This window comes from Callorhinchus milii, unplaced genomic scaffold, assembly GCF_018977255.1.
Source record: "Callorhinchus milii isolate IMCB2004 unplaced genomic scaffold, IMCB_Cmil_1.0 Scaffold17, whole genome shotgun sequence".
Taxonomy (NCBI): domain Eukaryota; kingdom Metazoa; phylum Chordata; class Chondrichthyes; order Chimaeriformes; family Callorhinchidae; genus Callorhinchus; species Callorhinchus milii.
In genome coordinates, this window is record NW_024704758.1 from 8782071 (window position 1) to 8808515 (window position 26445).

General features: G+C 40.0%; 1 protein-coding gene and 1 non-coding gene across 5 annotated transcripts in view; both read right to left on the reverse strand.

The window, feature by feature from the left end:
* Nucleotides 1-26445, reverse strand: part of LOC103174944 (MOB kinase activator 2) — a 93522-nt gene that overhangs the window by 36782 nt on the left and 30295 nt on the right. The window contains exons 1-2 of one of the 4 annotated variants that reach the window (XM_042341282.1): nucleotides 3513-3933; nucleotides 2915-2968 (exon numbers count right to left, since the gene is read on the reverse strand). The exons of 1 other annotated variant lie outside the window; for it this stretch is intronic. In XM_042341282.1, the coding sequence (XP_042197216.1) occupies nucleotides 2915-2952 (38 nt within the window). In that variant the 5' untranslated portion in view covers nucleotides 2953-2968; nucleotides 3513-3933. Of the gene's footprint in view, nucleotides 1-2088; nucleotides 2315-2914; nucleotides 2969-3389; nucleotides 3934-26445 lie in introns of those variants that run through there. 2 more of the 4 variants (XM_042341285.1, XM_042341284.1) reach the window with 2 other exon arrangements.
* On the reverse strand, nucleotides 14071-14142 carry trnav-cac. The gene has a single exon. It is a non-coding gene; the product is annotated as a tRNA-Val (tRNA).

Here is a 26445-nt window from a genome sequence, read left to right on the forward strand (position 1 = left end):
GAAAGCCGCTACATAAATGCCAGTTGTTGATCTTGTACCAATTGGGTAAGCTCCTAATTTTCAACATCAAGTTAGGCTGTCAATTTAATGGTGATACAATAAGCAATATAGAAACATAGGAATTACTAGATGAAAAAAGACCAAAGTCCATCCAGTTCGCCTTCTACCATCCTGGTAGTTGCATGCTACAATAATGATGGTGATGTTGACTCCATTAATATATAAGAATAAATGCAGTTGTAAAACAGGTTTATGTTTTATTAGCAATATTAGCTGCAGTATCCAAAATGGATTCTTCCCAAGGCAATACTGTTCTTTTAAGATACCTGTATACTTGATTTGATGAGAGTTTGGAGCCCAAAACCACCAAAGGACCAGTCTGTAATATTTCTAAAAAAACAATCTAATTGACTTGGATTTCTGCTCAATTACTTTATTACAATGACTAAGTACAGGACTTTTAATCAATCTAGATTATGCTCCTCACCACTTCTGCAAGTTGTTACAAACTACAATTCAAATTATTTAATAACTCAAGATTCATGATACAGCCCATGTATTTTCATCAATGTTTTGTTCCAGACAAACATTACATATGCTTAGTTTTCTGCTGTTTGCAGCCTCCCGTGTTACACAACCTGGATTTTGTCCTGAGGGGAGAGACAGATGAGGGCAGTCTAACATTCACAAGACACAGGCATGTGGGCAGCAATTTACATTCCAGTCCCTGCATTTCGACTTATGATTTACAGTAATGATTGGTCAAGTATTCCATCCGCATGCAAACACATACACATGCAATACTTTTATGGACACCAAGGTGTGGTTTGGGCATCGGGAAAGAGCATGAAGTATATACTAACTTAGATGAAAGTTAATCATCACGTCAAATCATTCAGTTCCTTAAATACTTGAACTTTTGATCTACTTCCATGGTCTTCCACTGTACACCTCTACCTAAGAGGAGAGGGGGAAAAGCCAAGAATAAAAGCATCACACATTTACTGGTCCTTTGTATAAAATCAATCATATCTTGGTTCCTACGGCAACAACATTATATTGGTGTTCTTGTTACATGTTCTTCAAAAAGTTTAACTGGAAATCCATTTACTGGTTGTGTTTCCAATTGTACCTGGAGGAGCTTCACTGTATTAAAGTTCAATTTAGTTCTTCACATTGCTGTACAGGTAACAACATGAGGCACACAAAACATAAACCCATTTTACAACTCCAATTATTCAAGATGAAATCATCTTCGTTTAGCATAATCATCTAATCCACACCAACTGCAGCAGTTTACCCACATTAACACTCACTGTATGAACAATGTTCTTTCTAGTCAGGGGTAGCCAGGAATTGTGTAAGAACTGAATGCTGCAGTACTGTCAGTGGTGCGATACAAATTAGCTTAACACTAAAATCTCTGGGATATAATGCAGCACATGAAATGGCAACAACCCAGGCATCCAACACTGGCCCACAGTGTTAGCTTCGCCTCAAATAAGGGCAGACGGCAAACTTACAACAACAAGATTGCATTTATAGAGCGCCTTTCACGTCGGGAGGACGTCCCAAGGCGCTGGACAGTTGGGTCGGGATCCGAGCAGGTGGGGAAATGGTCAAGGGGAGGGAGTGAGGAGTGGGGCTAGAGAGTCGAGAGGGGAGCTGAAGGCACGGTCAAAGAGAAAGGTCTCGCGACCGGCCTTGAAGGAGGAAAGGGAGAAAGTAAGGCGAAGGCACTGGGGGATGGAGTTAGTCTTAGTCCCTCCAGCACAATCAGCTGCGGTACAGCCATATCAGGCGAAGCAACCTTATGTAAAGCAAGGAACTGTCCTTATGCAAGAACTGTCCAGGGCCAGTGATTTACCAGTGCTCTGTGAATTGCGTCATATGTACGTGAAAGGGCAACTGCTGAAAAACTACACACACACACACACACACCTACAATCACACACCTACAATCACACACACACACACACACAGACAGACACCACAGACTATCCAACAGAAATCAGAAAGTTAAAAGCTGCGCCCACCATGGATGAGAAAGCAAGATGACAAAGCACAATCCCGATCAGGGTACAATACCTAAACAAGACGCAATCGAGGCAAAACAGGATGTCCATTGGAGTTGCAGGTTGAGAGCTTCTCTCTCTCTCTCTCTCTCTCTGTGTCTCTCCCCCCTCTGGTGCTCCTCACATGCTGCTGCTGCTGCTGCTGCTGCTCCTGAGATCTGCACTAACTTCCTCCTCGCCTGCTCTGCCCAGAGGATCGCACACACACACACACACAGCACAACACCAAACACACACACACACACACACCGATTTACGCAGTGTGTGGAAAAAAAGAAAGGAAGAAAGGGGAAGGGGTGTGTGGGGGGGAGACAAGAGAAGAGATCTCTCATGCACTAGAAAACACACACGAGAGGTCATCTGCTGCAGCCTGAGATGGCTTTAACCTGGACATGAAGGCAGACTGAGCTCAGACTGCAAACACAGACACACACACACAGAGAGAGAGAGACAGACACACACAACACAGAGAGAGAGACACAGACACACACAACACAGAGAGAGAGAGACAGACACACACAACACAGAGAGAGAGAGACAGACACACACAACACACACAGAGAGAGAGAGACAGACACACACAACACAGAGCATCTGCGTGTGTTGACTCTGGTTTGGGAGTGGATTCAAAGAAGATCGGAATAAATGCTAATCTCACATCTGCTCTGGTTTTTTTTTTGCAGCCCCCCCCCAACCCCCACCCCAACCCCCACACTTCTCCTCCTCCCTCAATTTTCTTTTTAAAAGGAGACTGGGTGTGGTGGGGGTGGATGGGGGAGGGGGGGGGGGTTGATATTAACAAGACAAGTCAAAGCCTCGGGATTAGGAACTAACTGTACCTGTGCAACGTGTACGACCCATTCCTCTTCAGCCTCATGTTGGTAGACAGGAGCCTGATGATGAAATCCAGACTGAATGATATTTTTGTTGCCCCCTCCTCCCACCCCCCCTCCCACCCCCCCCCCCCCCCCACACCCCACCCCACGCAGCAACAATGTTCCTTTACGAAAGAGAGCGAGAGAGGAGAGAGAGAGTTGGGGGGGTATTCTGTGATAGCCTTCTGCAAACTCCTCAGGACAAGACAGGAGGGAGGGAGGGGTGGAGAGAGAGAGAGAGAGAGAGAGGGAGAGAGAGAGTGCCTCTGCTCTGCTTCTCTGCCTTTAATTAAGCCACACGACTGGGGAATAATTAACGTCGGCAAACAACGGTCCCCACAGCCTGAGAACTGCGTCCAGGAGGTGACGAGACGAAGACCAACAATAATAATAATAATAATAATAATAATGGTAATAAAACTGGAGTCCACTACACGACCTGCTGTGCTCCACTGCAGACTAACTGCACCCACAGCCCCGCCACGTCCATCCCCTTGAATGATGCTTCCTTCCCCTTCTCTGTGCAAAACCCAACTCCTCATCTGCTTAAACTGGATCTCACTTTTGCCATCAATCCAGGATCACCGCAGGGCCACTCCACTCCGTGGATCGGATGCACAGATTTGCTTCTGAACTTCCTCTCTTTCTCTCTTTCTCTCTCTCTCTCTCTCTCTCTCTCTTGGGCTACTTTTTTTTAAAAAAAAAGGAACAATTTTTGAAAAGAATTCCCCCACCCAAAGCTGGGCTGGAGGAGAGTTTGGAAGCAGTCACTGAGCTGTAGACTCTCTCTCTCTCTCTCTCTCTCTTCTCTCCCTCTCTCTCTCTCTCTCTCTCTAACTGGGCAGAAACGCCTTTCATAAATCACACATATTGTGCACACTGTCTCTGATTAGACTGCACAGCTTTTCCCTTTCCTGCCCACTTCTCATCCCCACAAACAAGAGTTGAGCTGCTCCACTTGGCTCCTGATTTGAAACACACAGTCGCGCCCCCGAAAGGAGCGCATTTAACAAAAAAAACACACACGTATATATATATATACATATGTGTGTATAATATATATTTTAACATTACACTTTTTTTAAAAAAACTCGTAAGTAAAAAGTGTACAAGAGTTCGACGGGAATAAAATGCAAACTTAAAATAAGTTCCGTGTTATCTCAAACCAGAGGGGGGGAACTTCCCCCTTCACCAAATACAAAAGCCCAGCTCCCCAGGGCCTGTAAATAATGACTGCACATGGTCAAATTTCATGCCTTTTTCCAGCCAAGTCAAACTGTAGAATGAAAGAATGAAAACAGTGTCGCGCGGCCCAGCCAGTGGTTTAGCCCTAAAACACAAGGGCCATTATCACTGAAGAATGCAATGGTCTTAATTAAAACCTTTCATTTAAAGATATTCCGGCCAGCTGTTCCCATCAATTCAACTCATCTGAAGTGTGCGATACTTTGTTCTCTCCCTGTGCTGGCAGCTACTCCAGAATGTGCTCTGTGTATAAACACATTTCTAAACTTTGCTTAGGCAAAATAGCAATATGAAAATCCGTGGAATACGCAGAGGGGGAAACCGCTTAAACTTAATGTTTCCCCCCACAGTGTCATTCACTCTAATTCCCCTCCATTCTGTGGGTTTAAATCTAAACACTTATTAAAGGGGAGGAGAACCTGCTCTGGGACATTAATGTTCTCCAGTCTAAACCATGATACGAGATGTCATCTTCATAGCGTTTGACTCGCCTTCCAATTTGTCCCGTATTTCTCAAGAGGAGCACTTCAAACCCATCAGGTCAGGCTGAGATCAGATATGCGTCATCATTTACATATTTCAATCTATTCTATATATATATATGTCGAATTCATTTTACAGTATATTCTGTGAAGCGCTTTGAGCTGTCTAGAAGACTTGATAATCGCTATATCAAATGCAAGGATTATTATTATTATTATTATTATTATAGGTTGACACCTTATTACACCTTCAAAACCCCAAAAAACTTTTTAAAAACATTCGTTTGCACCTTTAACTATGAAACTACTAATGATAAGGAAGGAGAAATAGATAAATACTGTGACCTGCCATTTTATTCAACGCGATTTTCTCTATATGAATATTGAGTGCAATATGCAAATAGACGCAAAATATGCAATACTTTAAAATTGTTATGTAAATAATACAGGTTAATCAATTTTTTTTAATTGTACATTTACTGCATATCAGGCCCCAAGAAGCTCAGAATGGAACAAAAGCAGATTTTGGTGTTTTTAGAAGTGTATCTTAAACAAATTTAAGTTTTGAAAATATTTTAAATATCTGGATGCCTGCATAAACACACAGTGCAATACCAACTTCTCACTTATAATACAAATACAGTACTGGCATTGAACAACATTGGAATGAGTTGTTTAAACAAAGCACTCCACTTTAAAAACAAATAAAAATGTGTCAATTTTACATTTCTACTCATTTTACCAACCTGAAAACAATATAAATTAGTCCTGGAATAAACCAGAAATGGTTTATACATTAGAATTCAAGTCAATATTTACTTTAACAAAGTTCTCTCAAGTTCAGCGTTCGCCTCCATCCTATGTTTTACTATCCTCCTTGTTACAGCTATTTCTCCAACCCACAAATCACCACAGACACACAAAGGTCAAACGTAATCCAGAATGAAACAAACACAGCAGAGCTTTTTTTTTAAAAAAATGTATTTTCTTGGATTGCCCGCATGTCACTTGCTGTTCTGGCAACTCATCACAGATATGCAATGCCTCACCTTATGCCTAATATTGCACACGTGGGCTTGTGCCCTCAGTGTCCACTTTGAAGTACATTTTTAACAAGGCACTTTGATCAATTTCATACACACAATCTCATAAGATACTTTGTAAGCATGGAATATCGTTACACAAGCTGCAGCGTAACAAGATATCAGAGCACACTTTCAGACCTAGGACTATCATATTCGTGAAACATCTGGTCTGTTAGATTGACAGAGCAGAGGAGAAAGCAATATTGGTATTCATTACATGACCAGTTCAAAAAAAGCCTCAACCTTTTTCACTGCTCGCTGTGCCTGTGGCAAGAAGTTTTATGAATTTATTTATCGGTGTTGAGGGGGAAAATAAGTGTTCGAAAATAAATTATTAAGGACTCCCAATGACGACTCAGTAGGTAAATACAGTACATCACAGGGAATTGAGGCACAAGGAGCAGAAAGATTACTAGTCTTTGCTGAATAAACTGATTGGTGGTAGGGAGTTGGTGGATGAGGTGTAAGTCCATAAGCCAGGCTTCTCATTCCTGCTTGCTGCACAATGGATCCTGATGGAACATAATAATAATTCTTGCATTTGATATCGTGCCTTATCATGTATTCGGGACATCTCAAAGTGCTTCACAGAATATACTGTGAAGTGAATTGACGGTATATTTTGCGGACGAAGCGCGGCAGCCAATTGCGCACAGCAGGACCCGAGCTTGGCTGTGAGGCTCTGGCCATTGAATAGCCGACAGCACTCATCACCAACACTCTTACGTGAAGATCGGACTCTTGGGTGAGTCATCCAAGAGAGGCTGTGATCAAGGAAACCACACCCCAGCCTGAAGGCCTGCTTGCAGGAAAAGGGGGGGGGGCAATGGAAAGAACTATGGGAACAAGTTTCCTTGAGTTTTAACTAGCAGAAGAGCCACAGTACCAATAAAGTTGTTGTAAAGGCACCCAAATGCTGGTATGGTGCTGGCATGGGGAGGGGCAGAGGGCTTGGCACTTAGACTGGTATCAAAGAGGTTTTTTTTAAAAAAAGGCCACGCCGACCACTTCTTTCCACTACATTAAACTGGAAACAGCAAAGCCAAACTCAGACTCACTGCTGGCACTGACAGCCTTTCCAACCCAGACAAGGGCGGACCTTATTTTAGTCAGCTTTCTTCGATTAGACACAGTTACAGTGATAAACAGAAACTGAATTGTACATTCATACAGCTCCCAGTTCTGAATAAACTTACCGCGCTGACACAGAAGTAATAACCATGTTTACTGTGAATCAAGATCCCTCATGCAATCACTGTGTTGGATATTTTAAAAGGATTCAACAAAATAGTTTGGGTATCAAAAGTATTTCTAACTAAATGTTTCCCAAAATAGCTCTTGGTAAAAGCTCTAGGTTTTAAGCCGATATCAGTGTTGATTTACATCTCATAAGTCTAATTTTGCACCCCAGTTATAATAGATTCATTGTTCATTTATTCTATTCTAATCTAACAAGTACTGGTCTGCTTTATATCAATATATATGCAAGGCTGGTGTGGACTCAAAAGCATTTGCTTTGTAACCAGTGTTTAAAAGGTCATATTTGTTCTCAAAATAAGTGTAAGTTTTTGCCTGGAGTAGAGTTGATCGAAATCGTCCTTCCAACTCTTTCAACCAGCAGAATGAATGTTCTATTTGTCCGACTTCATCTCAATATCAACTTCCAAGTTGTACACTTTTCTTCTGAATAGAGGTAATGTTTAATAGCCTGCTAACAACAGTGTCCATAGTTCAGTGAAACAAGTTTTCCTTTGTAATAGTTTGTTTGGATTGGTGACCAAATCTCATTTAGAGAGACATTAGCAGTTATCAATGTTTGGAAATTCTGCAGCACTGGAAGTGAGTGGAATTTAAGGCTGAAATAAGACATGTGAACTATCTGGCACTGTATGTGCCAGATAGTTCCATCCAGCATCCTTATACCCACTATAAAGGGGCTGTGCTGGAAAATTAGGGGCAGTACACACATCACCCGATCTTCTTCTGGGTGTAACCCACCTGGAAAGGAAACGATGACACAAATCTTTGTCAAAGGCTCTTTCTGAATGTTGCTCCGTTGCTAAGCTGATTACCCTGCACATCAAATTTATACAGTGGTACACTCCTAAAAGAATACTGTTAAATAGCCTCATGGGATCCACTGTGCTCACCCGAGGATAGGCAGATGGGATTTCCATTTAACTTCATCTTCCCCTCATCCAAAGTGCAGCACTTTCAGAAAAGCAGCCAAACCCTAGTGCCAGCCTCGTAAAACTCAAATTCCAGTGTGGGGCTTACACCCACAATATTCTGACACAGAGATGAGACGGTTATCACAAGAGCCAGGCTGACATGGAGGGAAGGAGGGACGGGTGGAGGCGAACAAAACCAGAGTTAGCGCTGGAGAGAGTGTGCTTTCATGGTTTCGAAGCCGCATTGATTGTAACCCCAGGAGAAGCTTTGTTGGTGGGTGGGGGTTGGTTGGCATGGACGAGAATATATTACTTTTTAAAATAAACTGTTAGAGGAAGATTTTCTTTTGAAATGTTGAGTCCTGAACTAACGTTTGGCACAACCAAGTCTTGTTTGCAGATACAAGGCCGCACATTATATTTACATAGTAAATGCTCGTCATGGAAACTTCGTGTTCCCTTCTTGTGAACTTCAGTGTCCTCTTGGTCATGAACCATGCAGATGCATCAGCATCAAAAGATAACAAAAATTGTGCAGTTCCAGCAAAGACCATCTATAGCCCCAAAGTGGGAAGTGATGGAAAAAAAGAATTCAGAGAACCCACATGGAGATATTATTAAAATTAAGTTATAGCACGGTTCAACTCTACTGCCAAAATATACAGGGTTGAAGATTTATTGGTGTAGCAAATGCTTGGAACCCAAGATGAATTATTTGCACATTTAATCAGAAAAATACACAAATACTTGACTTATTACTCCAGTTTCAAATCGAATAATGCCTTGGGCTTGTTTTTGGATTGGGGGGGGGGGGGGGGGAGGAGGGTAGCTTTTTAAAAAAAATCACATCAAAAATCATATATGAGCCATTATGAAACATTCATTTGTAATTGAACAGAATTAAGCTTTTAAATCCAAATTATATACCAAAACTGCTCAGTGAACAGCTCTCTCTTTGATCAGGTTATGTTTGTCTTCTACTGCCACAAGAATGATGATTTGTACATCTGTCCTCACAAGTGCCTTTGACAGGGGTTAGGAATACAGTAAAGGAACCCAAACTTAGAAACTAGGCCCCCTATGTACAAGTAACACATATTTCACTGGTTAATGTCCATTAGTTAAATGTTCAAGATTTGACAAGATGCACTGAGAAAATCGCCGACTCTGAATGAGTAAAAATAGAAAAGAAAGAGTTAGGCACGTGAATGGGAAACTGACTTCACACCCTGTATGAAGTCAGTTTCCCATTCAAGACGCTACAAGTCATACAAACCGTACAGTCTTCATTGGACTTTTCCTTGCATTCTGTCAATATCAGAGTATCAGGTTCCTTGTTTATGCTGAAGGCCAGATTCTACCAAAGTGAGGCAAATTACATATGGGCTAACTTGATGTCTACATACAATTTTCACTTCTGCTCAGGCTGCTGTGCCCAGGAAAGAGAGGCAGACTCTGCCACCAGAAGTAGCTTTTACTTTGCTGCTGCTGGATAGGTCCTTAAAACTACTTCCTCAGACGGATCTCAACACTTGAGCTAGTTGCACCAGGTCACCTCCAACAAAGCAAATCCTTTTCTCTTACATGAAATGATGTGGCAACCCAATTAATTCACAACAGCGGGTAAAAGTCAACCACCGGGGTAAGTAATAATTCCACTGATCTAAGGGCAGCACCTGCAATTGTTTGGTTTGAAGCAGTTTGCAAGGCTGCTGGAGCAATGGATTATATTACATTTGCTCTAGTTTTGAATATGCTCTGAGCGGCAACTCAGGTCTGACAAGACTAACGAGGATCGATCTAAAGCAGGAGAAAGTGAAAGGAAACAGGATGGAAGTGGAAAATAGACACAGAAAACTAAAATAGGGCAAATAGGCTCATAGAAAGCCAAAATATAAATGATACAAATTGATATGGAGCCACAAAACAATACTGCAATTACTGTGCAAGTTGCTGCAAGCGATTTGGAGACTTCAAAAATCAACAGTGCTCAGGACACTGTTCCCTGGGGGCACTGGTGGGATACGACTGGTGCATTGGATATCCCACAAAAACAGGGGGCCAATATTGGCTGCGGGAAAGAGAAGAGGGGCGAAGGAGGGAAGAATCGTCTGAAAGGATGTTACAACTTGAACATCTAATAAATGGTTACAGAAGAGTACAGGCAGTTGTTTGGGTGGCTAAATCACTCCTTTGAAAAGTGAATGAGGAACAGTGCTTGGGAACCAAGGAGATGATCACAAATTAACAAAGGGGGATTTTTTTTTGTAAAAATTTAAATGCTCATTTCCTGCAGAGCAAAATATCATCCGACATGATGAAATGCAATTTTCACTCTGAATCCCACTGTGAAAATCTCCACAGATTCCACCTCCACAGTTGGGTGCAATGTAATGATAGCAGCCCAGCAGGAAATAGATCTTATTTTGCCCACAAAAAAACATAGATACTGTATTCCAATAGGAGTTACTTAGGGACTTTTCAACATTAGAGGTGCTATAAAGCTGAATGCTTCATTTTTTTCTTATTTTAAAACCTTTCAAAAAAACTCACACTCATTGGAGGAGCTTGGTGTGTACAACACATCATAATAAAAGCTTTTGCCACAAATGTACCATTGGTCTTTCCACTAGTAAAAACAACACTGAGGGCCAGATTCTACCAAACTGAGGCAAATGACATGTATTCAAAAGGCAAAATACTGCACATCCTGGAAATCTGAAATAAAAACAGAAGTCCCTGGGAACACTCAGCAGGTTAGGCAGCATCTATGAAGAGAGGAAAGTAAGTTAATGTTTCAGGTTGATGACCTTTCGTCAGAACTTATTCAACCTTATTATCATCATCCAAACGTGTGATAAGAAAGTATTGTATTTTGAGACTAGCAATTTGAGCACACTCTGCATTAGCTGTAATGAGGCCATTGCACCAATGTTAGATCTCAATGATCAAAGTGGAGCTGAGTAATGCCAAATATAGTCATTGCCAATCTCCCACGAATTACAACATTGTATGTTTTTAAACTAATATAGCAGTGCAGAGGTAGGGCTAGTCCATTCACATCCTTATCCCACCTTCCAGAAACAAAGTATATCGTCATGAACATTAGGGAATCCACGGATAATTAAAGTTTCTACCCTCACTCCACCCATCCTGCATCACCATGCCCTTAAAATGCAGTCCTTTGCCAGATAAAACAGTGGAGCTCAGACTTTTGAAACCACCCAGCATTCCCTTGAGTAACATCATTAATTCATACACTGATGGCATTTCCCCTGGTGAGCTAACCGTTTTGAGTGTCTTGTTTACTTAAGTCTGAACCTTTCCAGTAATGAGCTTCTAAAATCTATGGGGAAAATGACTCCTCTCAGTATGCACCTCATTTCCGTGTACTGTGGTTAATTTATATAATCTAGCTCATTAATATTAACACAAGGATTTAAAAAAATCACCTGACTCAGAGTATAATGCTTATGAATCCACCTGTACAGCAGATTCTCTTATAAAAGTCAGTTTTCAACCCCCCTCCATCTTGTTCAGTGATCCACATCATCTCTGTGAAGCTCTTTGAGAAGTTTTACTACATGAAGAGTGTGATGCAAGTTCCATCTTTTTATTGACTGGTAGGGAAACAATTTATCCTGTTTTAAGGCAAAGACTTTACCACTTCCTCACAGAAACAGAGGTCCATCAGAGGTATAGTTTGTCCAGGCTTCTCCAATTTACCTCTTCGTTGCCAGATTAAGTGATCTGCCTTCTCCCTTAGCTGAGAAAGACACAAACACCAAACCGAAGAAGGAGGAAGGGGTGGGCAAACGCACTGTCGTCTCACAAAATTGCACCTGGTGGAAACGGAGTGTTTTTGTGAATCAAAGTGAACACAAATCTATCGATTAATATTTGAGACTGGTGTGGCTTAGCTCACTCTGTGGGCTGACCTTGGTGTTCGAGATAACTGTTGTGCCATTTCTGTAATTTCAACATGTTACAGAGATATACGTATCAGGAGCAAAGCTGAAAATCCTTTGAATCTCAAGTCTTACCTTCACATCAAGTCTCAAGTCAAGGCTTATCAATTTTACAGAAATTCAGAATATCTGAAGATTAGCCTCCGCTTCACATTCAGCCAGATGAGTTTGTGCAACAAACTCCAGCAGAAAGTGGAGCAAAGTTCTTCACTGTATTTCATAGTCCGGTTGATTCAGTGCAATGATAATTGGAACCTATTCCTTTTTAGTGCAAACAACCATCTCTACATAGGACATGGAAACCGACTCCTAACAAACATTTGGCTTACAACTGTGCAAATATAGCCATTGCAACACAGCCTTTCACCTCTGGCGTCTTGGCTTCAAACCAACATGTGAGATCTATAAACCTCTTCGCTATAGTCTGCACTTTTTGGAACAGCTTCAAATTAATGGCTTGTCTGCGTGCCCATGAATAAATGCGTTTGTCAAACATACTAGTTCTGCCCACACATTCTTTGAATTCATTTCACACCTGTGCCCACTTCACGATATACATGACCTATGATAACTATGGGCGATATAATGAATCAAATTTAAAAATCACTGCAGCAATGCACAACTTATTAGAAATGGAGATCAATTATCATGTTCATTTATTCCTCGTTAGGTACTGCAGAAACCAGCACAGAGCACAATAATTCTAGTACGCAAATACATGTGGCACAAGCGAGCAAGATAGAAATTCTGCATCCAATAATAATGGCTTTAAAGTTTCATGCTGTAGCAGAGGAAAAACCTTGTTACAATAGAGAGAGTTCCAACATTGATCCACTCGTTCCACTGTGATCAATAGTTCTATTTTAAATCCCCCTTTGCTGGGGAGAATGCAAATAAAACATGTGTTGTGAATATCTCCCTGCTCTTACGCAAGACATTTACAACCAATGGCATAGTCGTCGGAATGGATCGAGTGGATGGTAGTTTGGGTCTCATTTTTGTGCCTCCATCCAGAAGAATGAAGTCTATGAGGGCTGTCCTATGAATGACATTCAAGGAGAGACATAAAACCATGATTTATACTTATTCCCCATCAAGCCCATCTGGTGTGGACTGAACAACAAAAGACTTCATTTTCTTAGTTTGCTACCAGTGGGCTGTTTTTAAATTGCAATAATTCTGCAACATTCCATCACCCTAAAAGGGTAAAGTAACCTTTATTTTAAAAAAAATTTAAAAATCTTTTAAAGTCTTTGGCAAATTACTTTTTCCTCATTTGAAGAAGAGCAGCAGCCACACATCGCTGTCAAATTAACACAAGACACAAGAAATATACACTGTTGCTGCCTTTTTGATAAGAGCTGAAGTTGCTGGATTGTACGTGAACCAAAAAAGATGAGTCAAGTATTTTGTTTTGAAAGTGGTGCACTGTAATTGAAAGATTTTGAAGTCACTTTAAAATAAGGGCATGTTTGAGGAAAGGCTGCCAATTTTTTGTCGAGACCCAGAGCAACTATTTTAAATTAATGCCTTCATCAGTGTAATGCTTCTGAGAGCACCGAGCCAATGTTTGTACGGCTTATCGTGAAGATGACTGGGGGAGGAGAATTGGCCTCGCTTGAACCATTGGAATGCGAAAGCCATTAAAAATGTCCCAACTTGTTTTTCGGTCCAATGGGGAAGCAAAACATACCCTTATTTACTGACCATGAAATCCAGAATCTACTCCCATTTGAAGCCTGAGCACATATCACTGTTATGTAATATCTGATATCCTGCAATATCTGATCTGTTGCAGTTTAAGCACATTTGCCCGCCCTCCTCCTTTCCCTGTATGGATCCAAGCATCATCTTGCACAAAGTGAATATATTTGAAAAACTATAGAAATCAGAAAATTATTTCTCTGAAGTAGGACCTCCTCTTTCCGATCATAATAAGAAACCTTCCATTTGATATAGCGCTTTTCACGTCTTCTAGATGTCTCAAAAGCGTCTCGCAGAATATACTGTAAAGTGAATTGACTGTATATTTGTGGGCGGAACGCGGCAGCCAATTGTGCACAGGAATGTCCCACAAACATTGAAGTGGATTGAAGTAACCCATTTATTATTGNTTTTTTTTGAGGGATTATTATCAGGCATGTGGAGTAAGGAATCTTGCCCAAAGTTTCGCCCTGCTGGGAATCGAACCCAGGTCTCTCGCTTGTGAGGTGAGTGCTCTAACCACTGAGCTACAGGACTCCACGGTAAAGTGTTACACACTAGAGGTATCTAAATACATCAGATGTTCCCCATTCTGTCTCTCCCTCCCCCCACTTTAATCTATGAACTCAACGGGCCATCAAAATGGTCGTGACTTTAAATTCCTCAAAATGAGCAGCTGGAAACAACCAACAGATTTCAAAAGTCAAAGATAACTTACTGGAGCTTCCTCAGTCAGTATCAAAATCTTTTCATAGATGAAATTCCTTTGTGTAGCAGAAGAAAGGTCCAAAATTAATTGTATGCATGTGGAGGCACTGCAATGTAGGGAGGTTCCACTTCAAAACATCCCAGTTCTGACTGTTTAATTACAATATCTATCGTGTTTATACCAAAAACTAAACAGGAAAAGCTGAACCTCCAGCTGGCGGGACAGAGTTCCATCTTAAATATCTCAGTCTATAATCCGCTTTGGTCTGGCTTCTGAAATAAAGGCGGCTAGACTTTTGCGTTTTCTCCCCGCTGCCCAGAGATAAAAGAGTCTACTTTCACTGGACCCAATTGCATTACGCAATTAGTGAGTGTTAATTAAACAGATCTGATGACATTGAGAAATGGAATGCTTCAGTCTTACAGCTGTTTTGCCTGCCTCTGGGTGAGCCAGAGGGCTGCATTAGAGGACCAGACAAGATGTAGGTAATGCTGGTTTCAACAACTAATCACTGATTATTTCACAAAGCCTAAGAGCTGGCAATCAGTTACCAACTTAAGCAATGAGAGAAAAAAAAGTTGCATTTTTGTTCCATCTATAACATCGAAACATCTTAAAGTGTTTCATGGTAATTAAGGTCATGATTGGGACTATTTTTGGAAACAAACGTGCTTGCATTTTGCTCACAGCAAATTCCCGCAAACAAAAAAAGAGGTGAATGACCAATTATGGTATTGGTCTGTTGGCCAGGACACTGGGAGAAACTTCCTTTTCTTTTTCAATAGTGCCATGGGAGATTTAACATTCACCCAAATAGACAGATAGGACTTAGGTTAGCAACTCATTAGAAGTATGACATGTCTGACAATGCAGCAGTCCTCAATACAACACTGGAATGTCAGCCTAGAGTACTAGACGGTGAGCTTGAGCGCCGACGTGGGGCTTGAACCCACAACCTTCTGACCTGGTGGCGGGACAAGTCAGTGAGGGAGAAAATGTTTTAATTTAGAAATATTTTACATTCTCAGTGTCTTAGTCACATTTCATTGTATATCGTTCAGACTATTTGAAGCTTTCTATTCCTTGAAATTTTCGAACTATTTAATGTTCTACTCACCCCGGTGTGAACAGTGGGGTCTCTGCTTATTACGTCAACTCTGTTTAACTACCTGAAACTTCTGAGAAGCTCAGCATCTGGACATTTATACATTTCCTCCCAAAGCAAACAATGTCCAAAAACGTTATGCAATCTCTCTCACACCTCCTTTCAATCAGACAGTAGTTGCAGAAACAGCTGTTGCCCTGACGTTCCTCTCTCTCTTCCGCCCTCACCCTCCCCCCCCTCCCCCCATAACCCTATAAATAAAAGGAAAGGGGGAAAGTGCACAATTGGTAGAAAGGGAAAGGTCATTACTCTGGGTTCAATGGAGACTGGAATAGCAGATAATGACGCCACAATGACTGCAACTGTAAAGTGGGAAGAGGGATAGAACTGAAGCAGGAGATCCTCAGAGGCTGTAACTACATTTGGAACTCTTCTCAGCTCCCATGTGCTCCTGTCTCACACCTAGGATGAGCAATGGTGTGCAGATTCAAAAGACATGTTTACCAGATGATACAGAATAAATTTATTTGACTCACTCACTCTCAAACTCAAATTGAATTGGGAATTGTATGCGTTTGTTATTTTACCCTCTATCCCTATTGAATGAATTTTACCCTTCCAACCTACCAGCCCGCTATCCTCCTGATCCCAACCACCAGCTCGGGTGCAGATCCCTGACTGTCCAGCACCTTGGGATGCTCTCCTGACCTGAAAGGCACTATACAAATGTAATTTGTTGTTGTTGTTATGGGGGTGGAGGGGGGGAAAGAGAAGTGATAGATTAAAAGAAATAATATGACTACCTCATCTTTTGGGTTGTTTAAGCAAACAAAGACATATATTTCATGCAAAAAAAAGGTTTTTTTCTAAATATTCACAAAATTACAAAGCTCTTTACTGGATTTCTGTTACACTCAGACACAATGTGTTAAGTGAACTTCAAAACTTTTATAAGGCGAACTTTTGCAGAAAGAGAAAAAAATATTTTTCCATAATCAAATAAATGGCTATCGTTGTTAACCATGGCAAACAAAATGAGATTCCCACAATTTCAAGAAGTTTTCAGTTGCTGTAATCAATCCAAAACAACCTCTTGTACAAGAGGCTTTTACCCTTTTTTTCCCAAGACCTTAGTCTCAAGAGGCGAAGGACAGCAATTAACTTGGACCGATTTTACAGCCAACGTGAAGGCACCGCCCAACTCTTCGGTCAAATGTTAGACTGTCAAAACAAAAACAATGAAGGGGCGGAAGTGAGAAAAATCCCACAAGGACAGCACTGAAGTCATTCTTTTTTTGGCCCTTGCTCAAATAGAGCGATAAAATGCTTTTCATTGTTTCAATGTAAACTGTTACTTCAGCAAAGACACATGAAATACTCTCATCTCTCTCTCTCTGAACAGTATGAAATTTGCATCTGCCTTTACCCTGCCTCGAAGAAACTCACAGCATGCTACCTTTTAAAGCTGTGACGTGTAGGCACACCTAAATCCCCAAGTCTGCCTTGGACAACTGTGCTGTAATTGATAATGACTAGTGTTGCTATTGGTGGTTCCTCAAAGCCAGTTATCTCCCCTCTTCACCAGCCCCAAAGAAAAAATACGTTGATACTGCAGTGCATTTTGCGAGATTTTCAACAGGATGATGTACAGCTGTCCCACTGGAATTCTCGACTTCTGTGAATCACGGCCGGTTTACAGCAAAGGAGGAAGACATCAGTTGCATTATGTCTGTGCTGTTTCGTAAAATACTTGTAATTGAAAAACTGCTTTTGGCATGATATTAATTCAGTTCTCACAAAGCAAAATCCAAAGCACTAAATTTACATCTTCTGCCTTGTAAAGCACATAGAATGTCATGGAATCTAGCTAAGGGAAACTTGCATTCAGTGATGAAAAACAGGACACGTGTTTGAAACAGTCATAAGACATTTCTATCAGTGTATTCTTGTGCTGCGATTTTGCTCATTTAAGTTTTTTGAATGCTTCCATCTCTTTCACTTCAAGATGACAGTCATGCCAAATGTGGCAGAGCTGTGTGAACGAAAGAAAGATCACTTAAGAAAACAAAAAAACTTTGCCAACAATGGAAGTCTGAAAATTCTCATTGCCCCAGTATCAAAATGTCCTAGTGACTGCTACGCTCCCTGAAAATATTTTCTGACAGCAATTGCCATTGAAGGCCAAGATCCTAGAACATCCTGGTGGATGGGGGAATAAGTTGAATCTGTCAGATCACTTTCATTAAGCAAGCACAAGAGTTTCCATCAATTGAGGGGGGGGGGGAGGCTCATGAAATTTCCCAATTAAGGAATGAATATTCTTTATATGACACTCACTTCTGAATTATCAGCAAGAGCAGACTATGTTTAATCTCAACCACAGATGTTGGAATGTGCTTGGTGGGTCTTCAGCTTCAGGAGAACATGATAGTGTGGACAGCTATGTGTGCTACTGAGAGAGCAGTGCAGGCACAAGGAGCCTCATGGCAGTTTCTTTGCATTTGAGTTGGCAATGATGACACGATAACAAAGTCGCCAAGCTAAATGAAACATGTCTTTTAAAAATGTAATACAATAACCAAAATATAAGTGCTCCATATGCTGTATGGAACATTTGAAAGATAATCCACATCATGAATTTGTAATTTAGTAAGTGTACAATCTAACTTTGTTTTTGAATATTCTGTGACTTTGCTTAATAAAAGCAAAGGGACATTTACAGCAAGACTCGCAAGAGCCTATGTCTACCATGATCCTTACTCGTGATACTCAAAAGGACAATCTTAGTTGCTCAACTTGCTTCAATTTAATAACAATGAACAGTTGCAAACAGGTATGCAAAGTGGGTAAAACTTCTCCACTTACGTCACCACATTCCTTAGGCTTCCTGTACCCATATAATGTTTGCTGAATAAGTATTGACAAGCACATCAATTCCAGATTAGCATCTATAAATATAAAGACCCTCAAGTTACATGAACTTTTGCCAACCTAAAATTGTACTCCATTACTGAGTAGTTAGCAATAATTCCTTGCCTTGAGAGACTTGTGGAATGCAATGTTTTTTAACTACATAGCTATTATTTTTCTGCCAGGGGCAGTTTTAAAATTTACAGAGAACAAGATGTACCATGTCCAACGACTTTAGCTGCAATTTATATTGGGAGAAGCAACGGGTTTGGAGTTTGGATCGATGTGCCATGCGGCGCTGTATCAGAACACTCGCACATGACAAAAGTGGCTTTTGCTACATGGAAGCTTACAGCACAGAAGGAGGCCATTCGGCCCATCGTGCCTGTGTCGTTATAATTTGTGAAGCAAAACAGTTCAAAGGAACAGATCACTTTTTTCACTGCGTATTCAAAGCCAGGATATCACAAGCAATCCATAAACAATCAAATGAAGATCTCAGAGTTAAAGGATTGTATATTTAGAACACTTACCGTGCGTCATAAAGAATTTCAATGCATTTTCATGTTTGAACAAAACATCATATCGCACAGGAGCATTGCATCGAAAGGAAATCTTATGCTAATGGTACAGTTAAAGTGATGTTAAATTAGACACACTGGTCTTGAAGTACCTGCCTGAAAGTAAAGAAATCATAAGACTCCAGTGGTACATGCACACGATGCCTGTATCTACCTGCACTTTAAGAGTACCAATTTCAACTGTGTGCCCAAGAACAAAAGAGGCTAAAGTGTTTTATGCAGCAAAGTCTAATTTCTCTGTTTCCATAGTTACTCTTCCTTTGAGCATTTTAGCCTTTTCCAAATCACTTTCCTTGACTTTAAGAAAATTGACCATTAGAGAACAACACAAGGACAAACTAAAAGACACACATGGAGCTCCAATGACTTCAGTTAACAACAGTCCAGAACACTGAACTGTGCACTGCATTTTCTAAGGTGGCCATTAAAAAGTTACGGCACAGAGCACCATTTACTGAATTAAATTAGCTTTTAGCACCACACACGTTTCCAATCTTGTGGTTTTGTCTGGTGAGGAGGCGTCTCCAAAGTAAGTATAATTCCTGTCAAAACTTTATTGGCAAGAGATCAGGCAATTCGTAGGAGTCTCCCCCTGTTAGATCACAGCAGTAAAACTGCCCAACAATCACCGTCCGACCCACAGGCACCTCTCGTTGACCATTTCAGCATGAACCGACAGATGAGGGGGAGGATTAGATAAGAAGATAATTGAGAAGGAAAATGGGATTATCGCCCCTAAATTATAAACAAAATCTTTAAAACCAGCAGGCAGTTGGCAATTCTTTTTTCTATCCCTATACCCCTATGATCCTAACCAATGCTAAACTTAAATAATGCTCTAGTGCTCTATTACTAATACTTTGTTACTCTAGATCAAGCATTTCTCTAAACTGTCTATAATACACGATGTAATAAAATGGCATAATTGACAATCACTAACTCAATCTATTTGAAGGTCATAGAATACAGATGGTCTGTTCATTCGTCATGTGCCTCAGAATCTGACAGAAAATAATCCTAATTTGATAAGACTCTGCTGATGAAACGATCTGTACGCCATTTCCGCATCACAGAACTTTGGGTTGGACAGTGGTGCTCTGTGCACTAGGAACAAACTGCGTCACAGAACACTGACAGTCCAGTCTTTGAAGAGAATGCCATTAAGCAATCCAACGCTGTAAACCGTTTTCAATCATATCAACTTCAAAAAAAACACTAGTTACTATCAGTGTGCCAGAAATCTCCCTGGCTTGTCATTTGCCATGTGCTTCCTTATTAATCATAGTCCATCGATTCAAATTAGTAGAATTATACCTATGCAAATTAGATGCAGGTGAAGCAGAAAGTGATAGCTCAAGGGACCCTGTCCCCCCTACACTCTCTCTCTCAAAGCCGTGTTCAGATTTGGCACATCTTGATCTGCGGAATGGGACATTTATTCATACATGCTGATCTGAGCTCCATCTGATGTTTTAACCTTGTGGATTTTAAGATCATTTTTTGTTTCATGTTCAACTAAATGCTCTAATTTAAAGTTCAATTTGTACTCAGGTTTAAGATGTTGTTAGAAAGAACATTCAACTAAAGCACAAAGGATCAGATCCAAGTTCTGAACCTTGCGGTCACCCACAAACACACAGTCACTCCACTTCACAATAACAATATACCCTGTGAAGTGTTTTGAAACGTCTTCCTGACGTGAACGGCACTATATCAAATGCAAGGATTATTATTATTAATAACCCAGAACATAACATACTTTAGTCTATTAAAAGTAATTCATATTGCTTTTAATATTAAGATTAGCAAATTCTGTATTTCCCCCTTCACCCCATTTGAGAACTTCAGTTCCTTATAGATTTTGTATTAAGTCCACAGCAAGCTAATCAGGTTACACTTCCTGGATTTACAGACATCAATTTTTGCTCAACCTTTGTTAATCCTGAGAGTATAAGACTTCAAAATGGATTTTCCCTCACAAAGATTGCAATCCACAACAGCAGTGATAAATTGACTACTCAGTACCAAACGGATTGGTGAGGACACTTTCAAACCAATTACTTTCCATCATAAAGCTGTCACCAGCAAGTTAATATTTGTGCAGGCTTATATCCTGGTCACTCCCTTAGGAAGCAAATTTAGGATCAACACCAACAAGCTCGTCACCAGAAAATCTTATCAATAATAATATTAGAAAAACTCCAGAACAAAACCAGGTGTATCAAAAGGCAAAAAGGGATGTCCTTTCTCTTGTGATATATCCCCCAACAAAGTCAGGCTGAAATTCGGAGCATCACGTTGTTGCTAATTTGAGCTTCTTTCTATTGAGAAAACCAGGTAGAGCTCAACAGTGCAGGTCACTAGATTCACCTAGTCTTGCATTGTATTAGGTTCAACCTCTGCGGTTCGAACCTTGTGCACTTACCCAAGTTTCTCACACAAATAAAATAGTCCATTCCAGCATCGCCCATTGTACGAAATTAAGTCACTATTCATTTAGACAGCATGCCACTTTGTGATAAAAACACAGCATCTGAAATGATGTAATAACCTCTGATTAATAGGCACTGTCATTCGAAATAAGAAAAAACTGCATTCGTGTCCACTGGAGAACAAAGAAGCTGCCTTTGATTTAAATCAGAATTTGCCAGGTGGTGAGCACAAAAGGCCTAGTCAAGGACACACTGATCATCATACCTGAAAGAAATCACTCTTACCAGAGAAGCAGCACACCAAATATGTCACATCGACGAGGTCAGACTGGAATCCGCAGTATGCTAGTTACTACATCACTCTGCAAATACTCGAGAGGAGAAGAAATAAACAAATTGATTTCACTGAACTGCAACTGGATCACAAAAATGCAAGTTTCTCAACATCAAAAATACTGGATGGATAGAAGATATATAGTAAACCTCACATAAGTCGTATCACTTGGGACCATACATTTAGTATGACTTATGGAAAGTATAAGTTATGTCAAACTTGCAGAGAATATAACCTCTTTAACGGAACTTGGGTATATGTACGACTTAGGTGATTATACAGATCAGAAGTATGTGAGTTATTGTATTTGCAATGCTTTGAACGCGAAAGAGGTATGAAGATGTGCAGCACTGATCATTATACGCTGCTCACTGGCAAGTTTCTGGGCAGTAAGTAAAATTTCAAATAAATTGACATCCTAGAAGCGATTTTGTTTACTCTGGATTTGATATTTTCACAGAAGTGCCAAACTATTATACATTTAAAACATTTGCTCCTTTGATGTGATCAGAAACCACAGAAAGAGAAGGCTTTTCTTTAATTCCACCAGAATCTTACAATTATATAGTACCAACTTTTAATTTTAAATGCAAGTCTGGATTTGTAATGACCTGATCTCTAAAGGACCTGAAAAAGGTAAAACGTGTAGACAACCAAGACAAACAAGCACACTTATAGATATACACGCAATGTCTACTGATATTCTGTATTCTTATGATCTGGCCTGTGTATGTTTCTACAGACGTTATAAACACTCAGGTCTACACATCAAGGCTAATTAATTTTTATATTGGCAAATCATCAAACTATCCTTCTGAAGTGTTGGGCAAGTTAGAATATATACCTCAGTTGCATTGTGAAACAGTCTCTGTGGTAGGTATTTACCAGGATTCACAAGCTAAAGACTGCTCTTCGCAAAGGTTTGTTACTTTTCAAAGCCACTAACATTCCATTCATTCGTAAAGCACAGAACACTGAATGGATTACGCAGAATGAAAAGTAGTTTATTCAGCTGCGATTCATAAAGCTGCTTCTGTTGACATCTTAACACAATGTGAATATTTAGAGAGGAGTATGGCTACGACAACAGGTACCTATCGGGAAATATTGAAACTTGTAATGGAGTCCTGTCACCACATTAAAGGAAACTGATGGGTGATCATCCTGAAAACTTCATGTCCTAAAGGTTAAGGGCAAGCAAATAACATTTTAATTGATTAAGAGGTCCATTAAGATGAATGGGTGGAAAGAGATTATCTTATGCAAGTTAAGCCTGAAGTTTTCTCAAGAAATTGGTGGTCGCGCATTTTACTCAGGAAGTTGGTGGAAAATGATTTTCAAGAGGAAAACTATCTCTTGAATATAGTATTTGAAGAATGACTGCCATCTGCTTGTTTTCCAGTCTTATGTTTCTACCAACAAAAGTGAAATCTGAAGTCTTGCTAAATGCATTTTTGAGGTCTTTTGAAATAAAAACTGAATTGCAGACTGAAATGAAGCTCGTTATTGTCTGCAATTCTGTTCATAAAAATTCTCCCAAGCTTTCGTGAAATCTGAAATTCTACAGCCCCACCAATTTAAGGTCATTTCATATTGAATTTGTAAAGCTCCTACATGAAATAACAGGATAACCTTAATCCACCTTTTTATCTTTTATCTGAAAAATGTTAGCTGTCTGCCTAAAAGTATTTGAAGTATTCCTCACAATGACTCGGTCATTTCACTCCAGGGCCGAAGCAAAAAGGTTCATGATTTACCCAGGAATAGCTCCTCATTTACCCCAATGTAATAGCCCTGTGTCTCAGGCAATTCCAGATCAGCAATTTTCTTTTGAGAAAATATATCTAATTTAGCTGCTTCTTTACTACACTTCACAGGAAATAATGCTCTGGATAGATAAACCATGAAACTTTGGGGTTCAGCGTGTAGATCAAATCGATCATCCACATGGAAAGAAGACTAGGTGAGGTACAGAAAGGTTTAACTGGCCAATAGATTCTTCACCCTAAGAAATGCACTGGCTTTCATTTCCTTTTCACAACTGGAATCTATGTGAGGAGACCAATGCTGTAAGCAAGACAACGTTAGATTAAAGGGTGCTATTACAGTTTTTTTTGTATTGAAATGATCAATTTTGATCAATGTGAATAATTTTAATCTGGCAGCATTAGTAATTCTACCACCACCAATGCCAAATGAAAAGCTTCAAGTGAATACTCAAATCCATTTGTGCAATAGCTCAAAATTGAACCAAGAAGAAAGGTACAAAGGGAACCAGAGAAAAGAAAATCAATGGGGGGTGTAGGCAATTATCCTTGAAATTTATTAACCACAAGATGAAGTCTGTTCGGCCCACGTTTCCATTTTGTCATCTGTGTGACAATAGATTTGAGCTGCTTGAAGAGCAAGTACTTACTGTTCAAAGTACTCCCACTGGATGTTCCGGTTTCAAAATGCTCATCACATTTGGCTCTTATTTAATGGTAACGATTCAATCAGTAGCTCAATTTGATCACCTTCTTTTTTTAAAAAAACTTTGGCTCAGGTTAAAACGAAAGACACTGATCAAAATAGATTGTGGTTAACATACATTAAAATAAAAAAGGTTTTATTTGCTATGATTATTCACACCAGTTTGCCTGTGATATCAGGCACCTTCAGTGTTTTAAGAACCCCTCAAGCTTGGGTTGCATCTTGGGTCCCTCATCTCTCTGCTCTCTTCAATCTTGAATCTCCTTATCGCTGTCTTACTTACCAAATCCCTTTAACTTCCTGAGTCATCAACAGTACTCTGTACACCATTCATGTGACTGCAGTCCAGAAGCCAAATGAACAGAACTGATAAACACCACAAATGCTCCTAAGAGAAGATAAAGGTCATTTCACGGAATGGATCAGAATATTGGGAAAGATGAAAACAAACAACTCGATTGCCCCTTCTTTTTCCCTCGAAGAAGAATTAGCATAGTCATTTATTTTGTGATCAGCAAGTAAATACCTGAACATACACACTGCCAACAAAGTGACTACAGCAGCTTCCTACAATACTGTATGTGCAAAAGACAACAAGATCAACTGTTGTTACCAATTTATAAAATGAGTTTCCCGCACAGTCTCAAACTATTGTAGCTCCACACACAATCCTTCAAAACAAAACGTGTTTAAGCATTTAGAAATCAAGGTGGAAATGTTTTTTTGGACAAAGCTATATTCTTTACAAAACAAAATTCATGTCATGGTGCTCTTGAATTAAACAGCTGTAATAGTTCATTTTTCATAGGGTACAGTAGGTATTATTTGTGATGAGGACATATGCACCTACTCACGTTATGAAAAAGCGAAGAGCAACTTTTAACCATTCTTAAACTGACGCCTGACTTAACTACAAAGTATCACAAAAACTAAATACAATTGCTGCCTGTGAAGTATTTTGTTTCAAAGCTTAATAATAATAATAATAATCCTTGCATTTGATATAGCGCTTTTCACGTCGGGAGGACGTCCCAAAGCGCTTCACAGAACACACTGTAAAGTAAATTGACTGTATATTTGTGGGCGAACGCGGCAGCCAATTGCGCACAGCAATGTCCCACAAACAGTCGTGGATTGAAAATGACCAATTTATTATTGTTTTTGGAGGGATTATTATTAGGCTCTGTGTGGAGTAAGGAAACTTGCCCAAGGTTTCGCCCTCTGCCTGGAATTGAACCCAGGTCTCTCGCTTGCAAAGTGAGTGCTCTAACCACTGAGCTACAGGACTCCACAAGATAAGTATTTCTTGGGAATGTGTGAAATACAACTCATACTACACGATTTATACATAAAATAAAGTTGCTCCCTGCCCCTCTTTATTCAATGTGTAAAAGATCATTACAAAATGGGATGCTTGAAATGGCCTTGTAGGCTTGGTGAAACAGTGCTCCATTCATCACTTTTTAATAACATAAAAGGAAAGCATTCATTAAAAATACTGAAACGTTTAGATAGGCATTTCATAACAAAATGTGTTTTTTAAAAAAACAATTTATTCAAGCGAATAGGTCACCTGTTATGTAAGACCATAATGGTCAAAAAAAATTATGTGGCTACTGCAAAATTAAAAATTATAAAATAAAAAGCAGTCCATTTAGAAAATGAGGCCCTCCAAATAACAACAACTTGCATTTGTATAGCGACCCTCACACAGGGTACCATCGCAGAGCGTGTAAATACAATCTGGAGAAGAAAACAACAACATTTCTTTAATCTATTCTGCATTTGAGAGTAGGTACTCCTGAAAGGGCAGTGTTTACGTTTTTCAAGATCCTCATTCTCACTTTCAAATCTCTCCACAGCCTCGACCCACCTCCCCTATGATTTCCTCAAGCCTCAACACCGATTCAACAGCTTAAAGCTTGCTTTATGTTCCCCGCTCATTCTGCCTCATTACTGGTGGGTGAGCTTTCAGCCATTCTGCCTCAGCCTCTGGAACTCCGTAATGGATTCCCTCTGCCTCCCCTCCCTCCAATCTTTTCGATAACACTGTTAGCCATCTTTCGTCTGGAAATTGGAAATAAACACAGAAAGTACTGTAAATCCACAGCATCTGAAACAGAAAGAGAATGTTAGCAATTCGGGTGTGGCCTTTCATCAGAAACAACACCAGTGTTTCTCTTGCAGATGCTAATTAACATTTTAGGCATTATCAACTCATGTAAACAAGACTTTCCAAGGTTTCTCCTCCCTCAATTATTTTTCAAATTATTTAGGGAACAGGAAATGTTATTGGT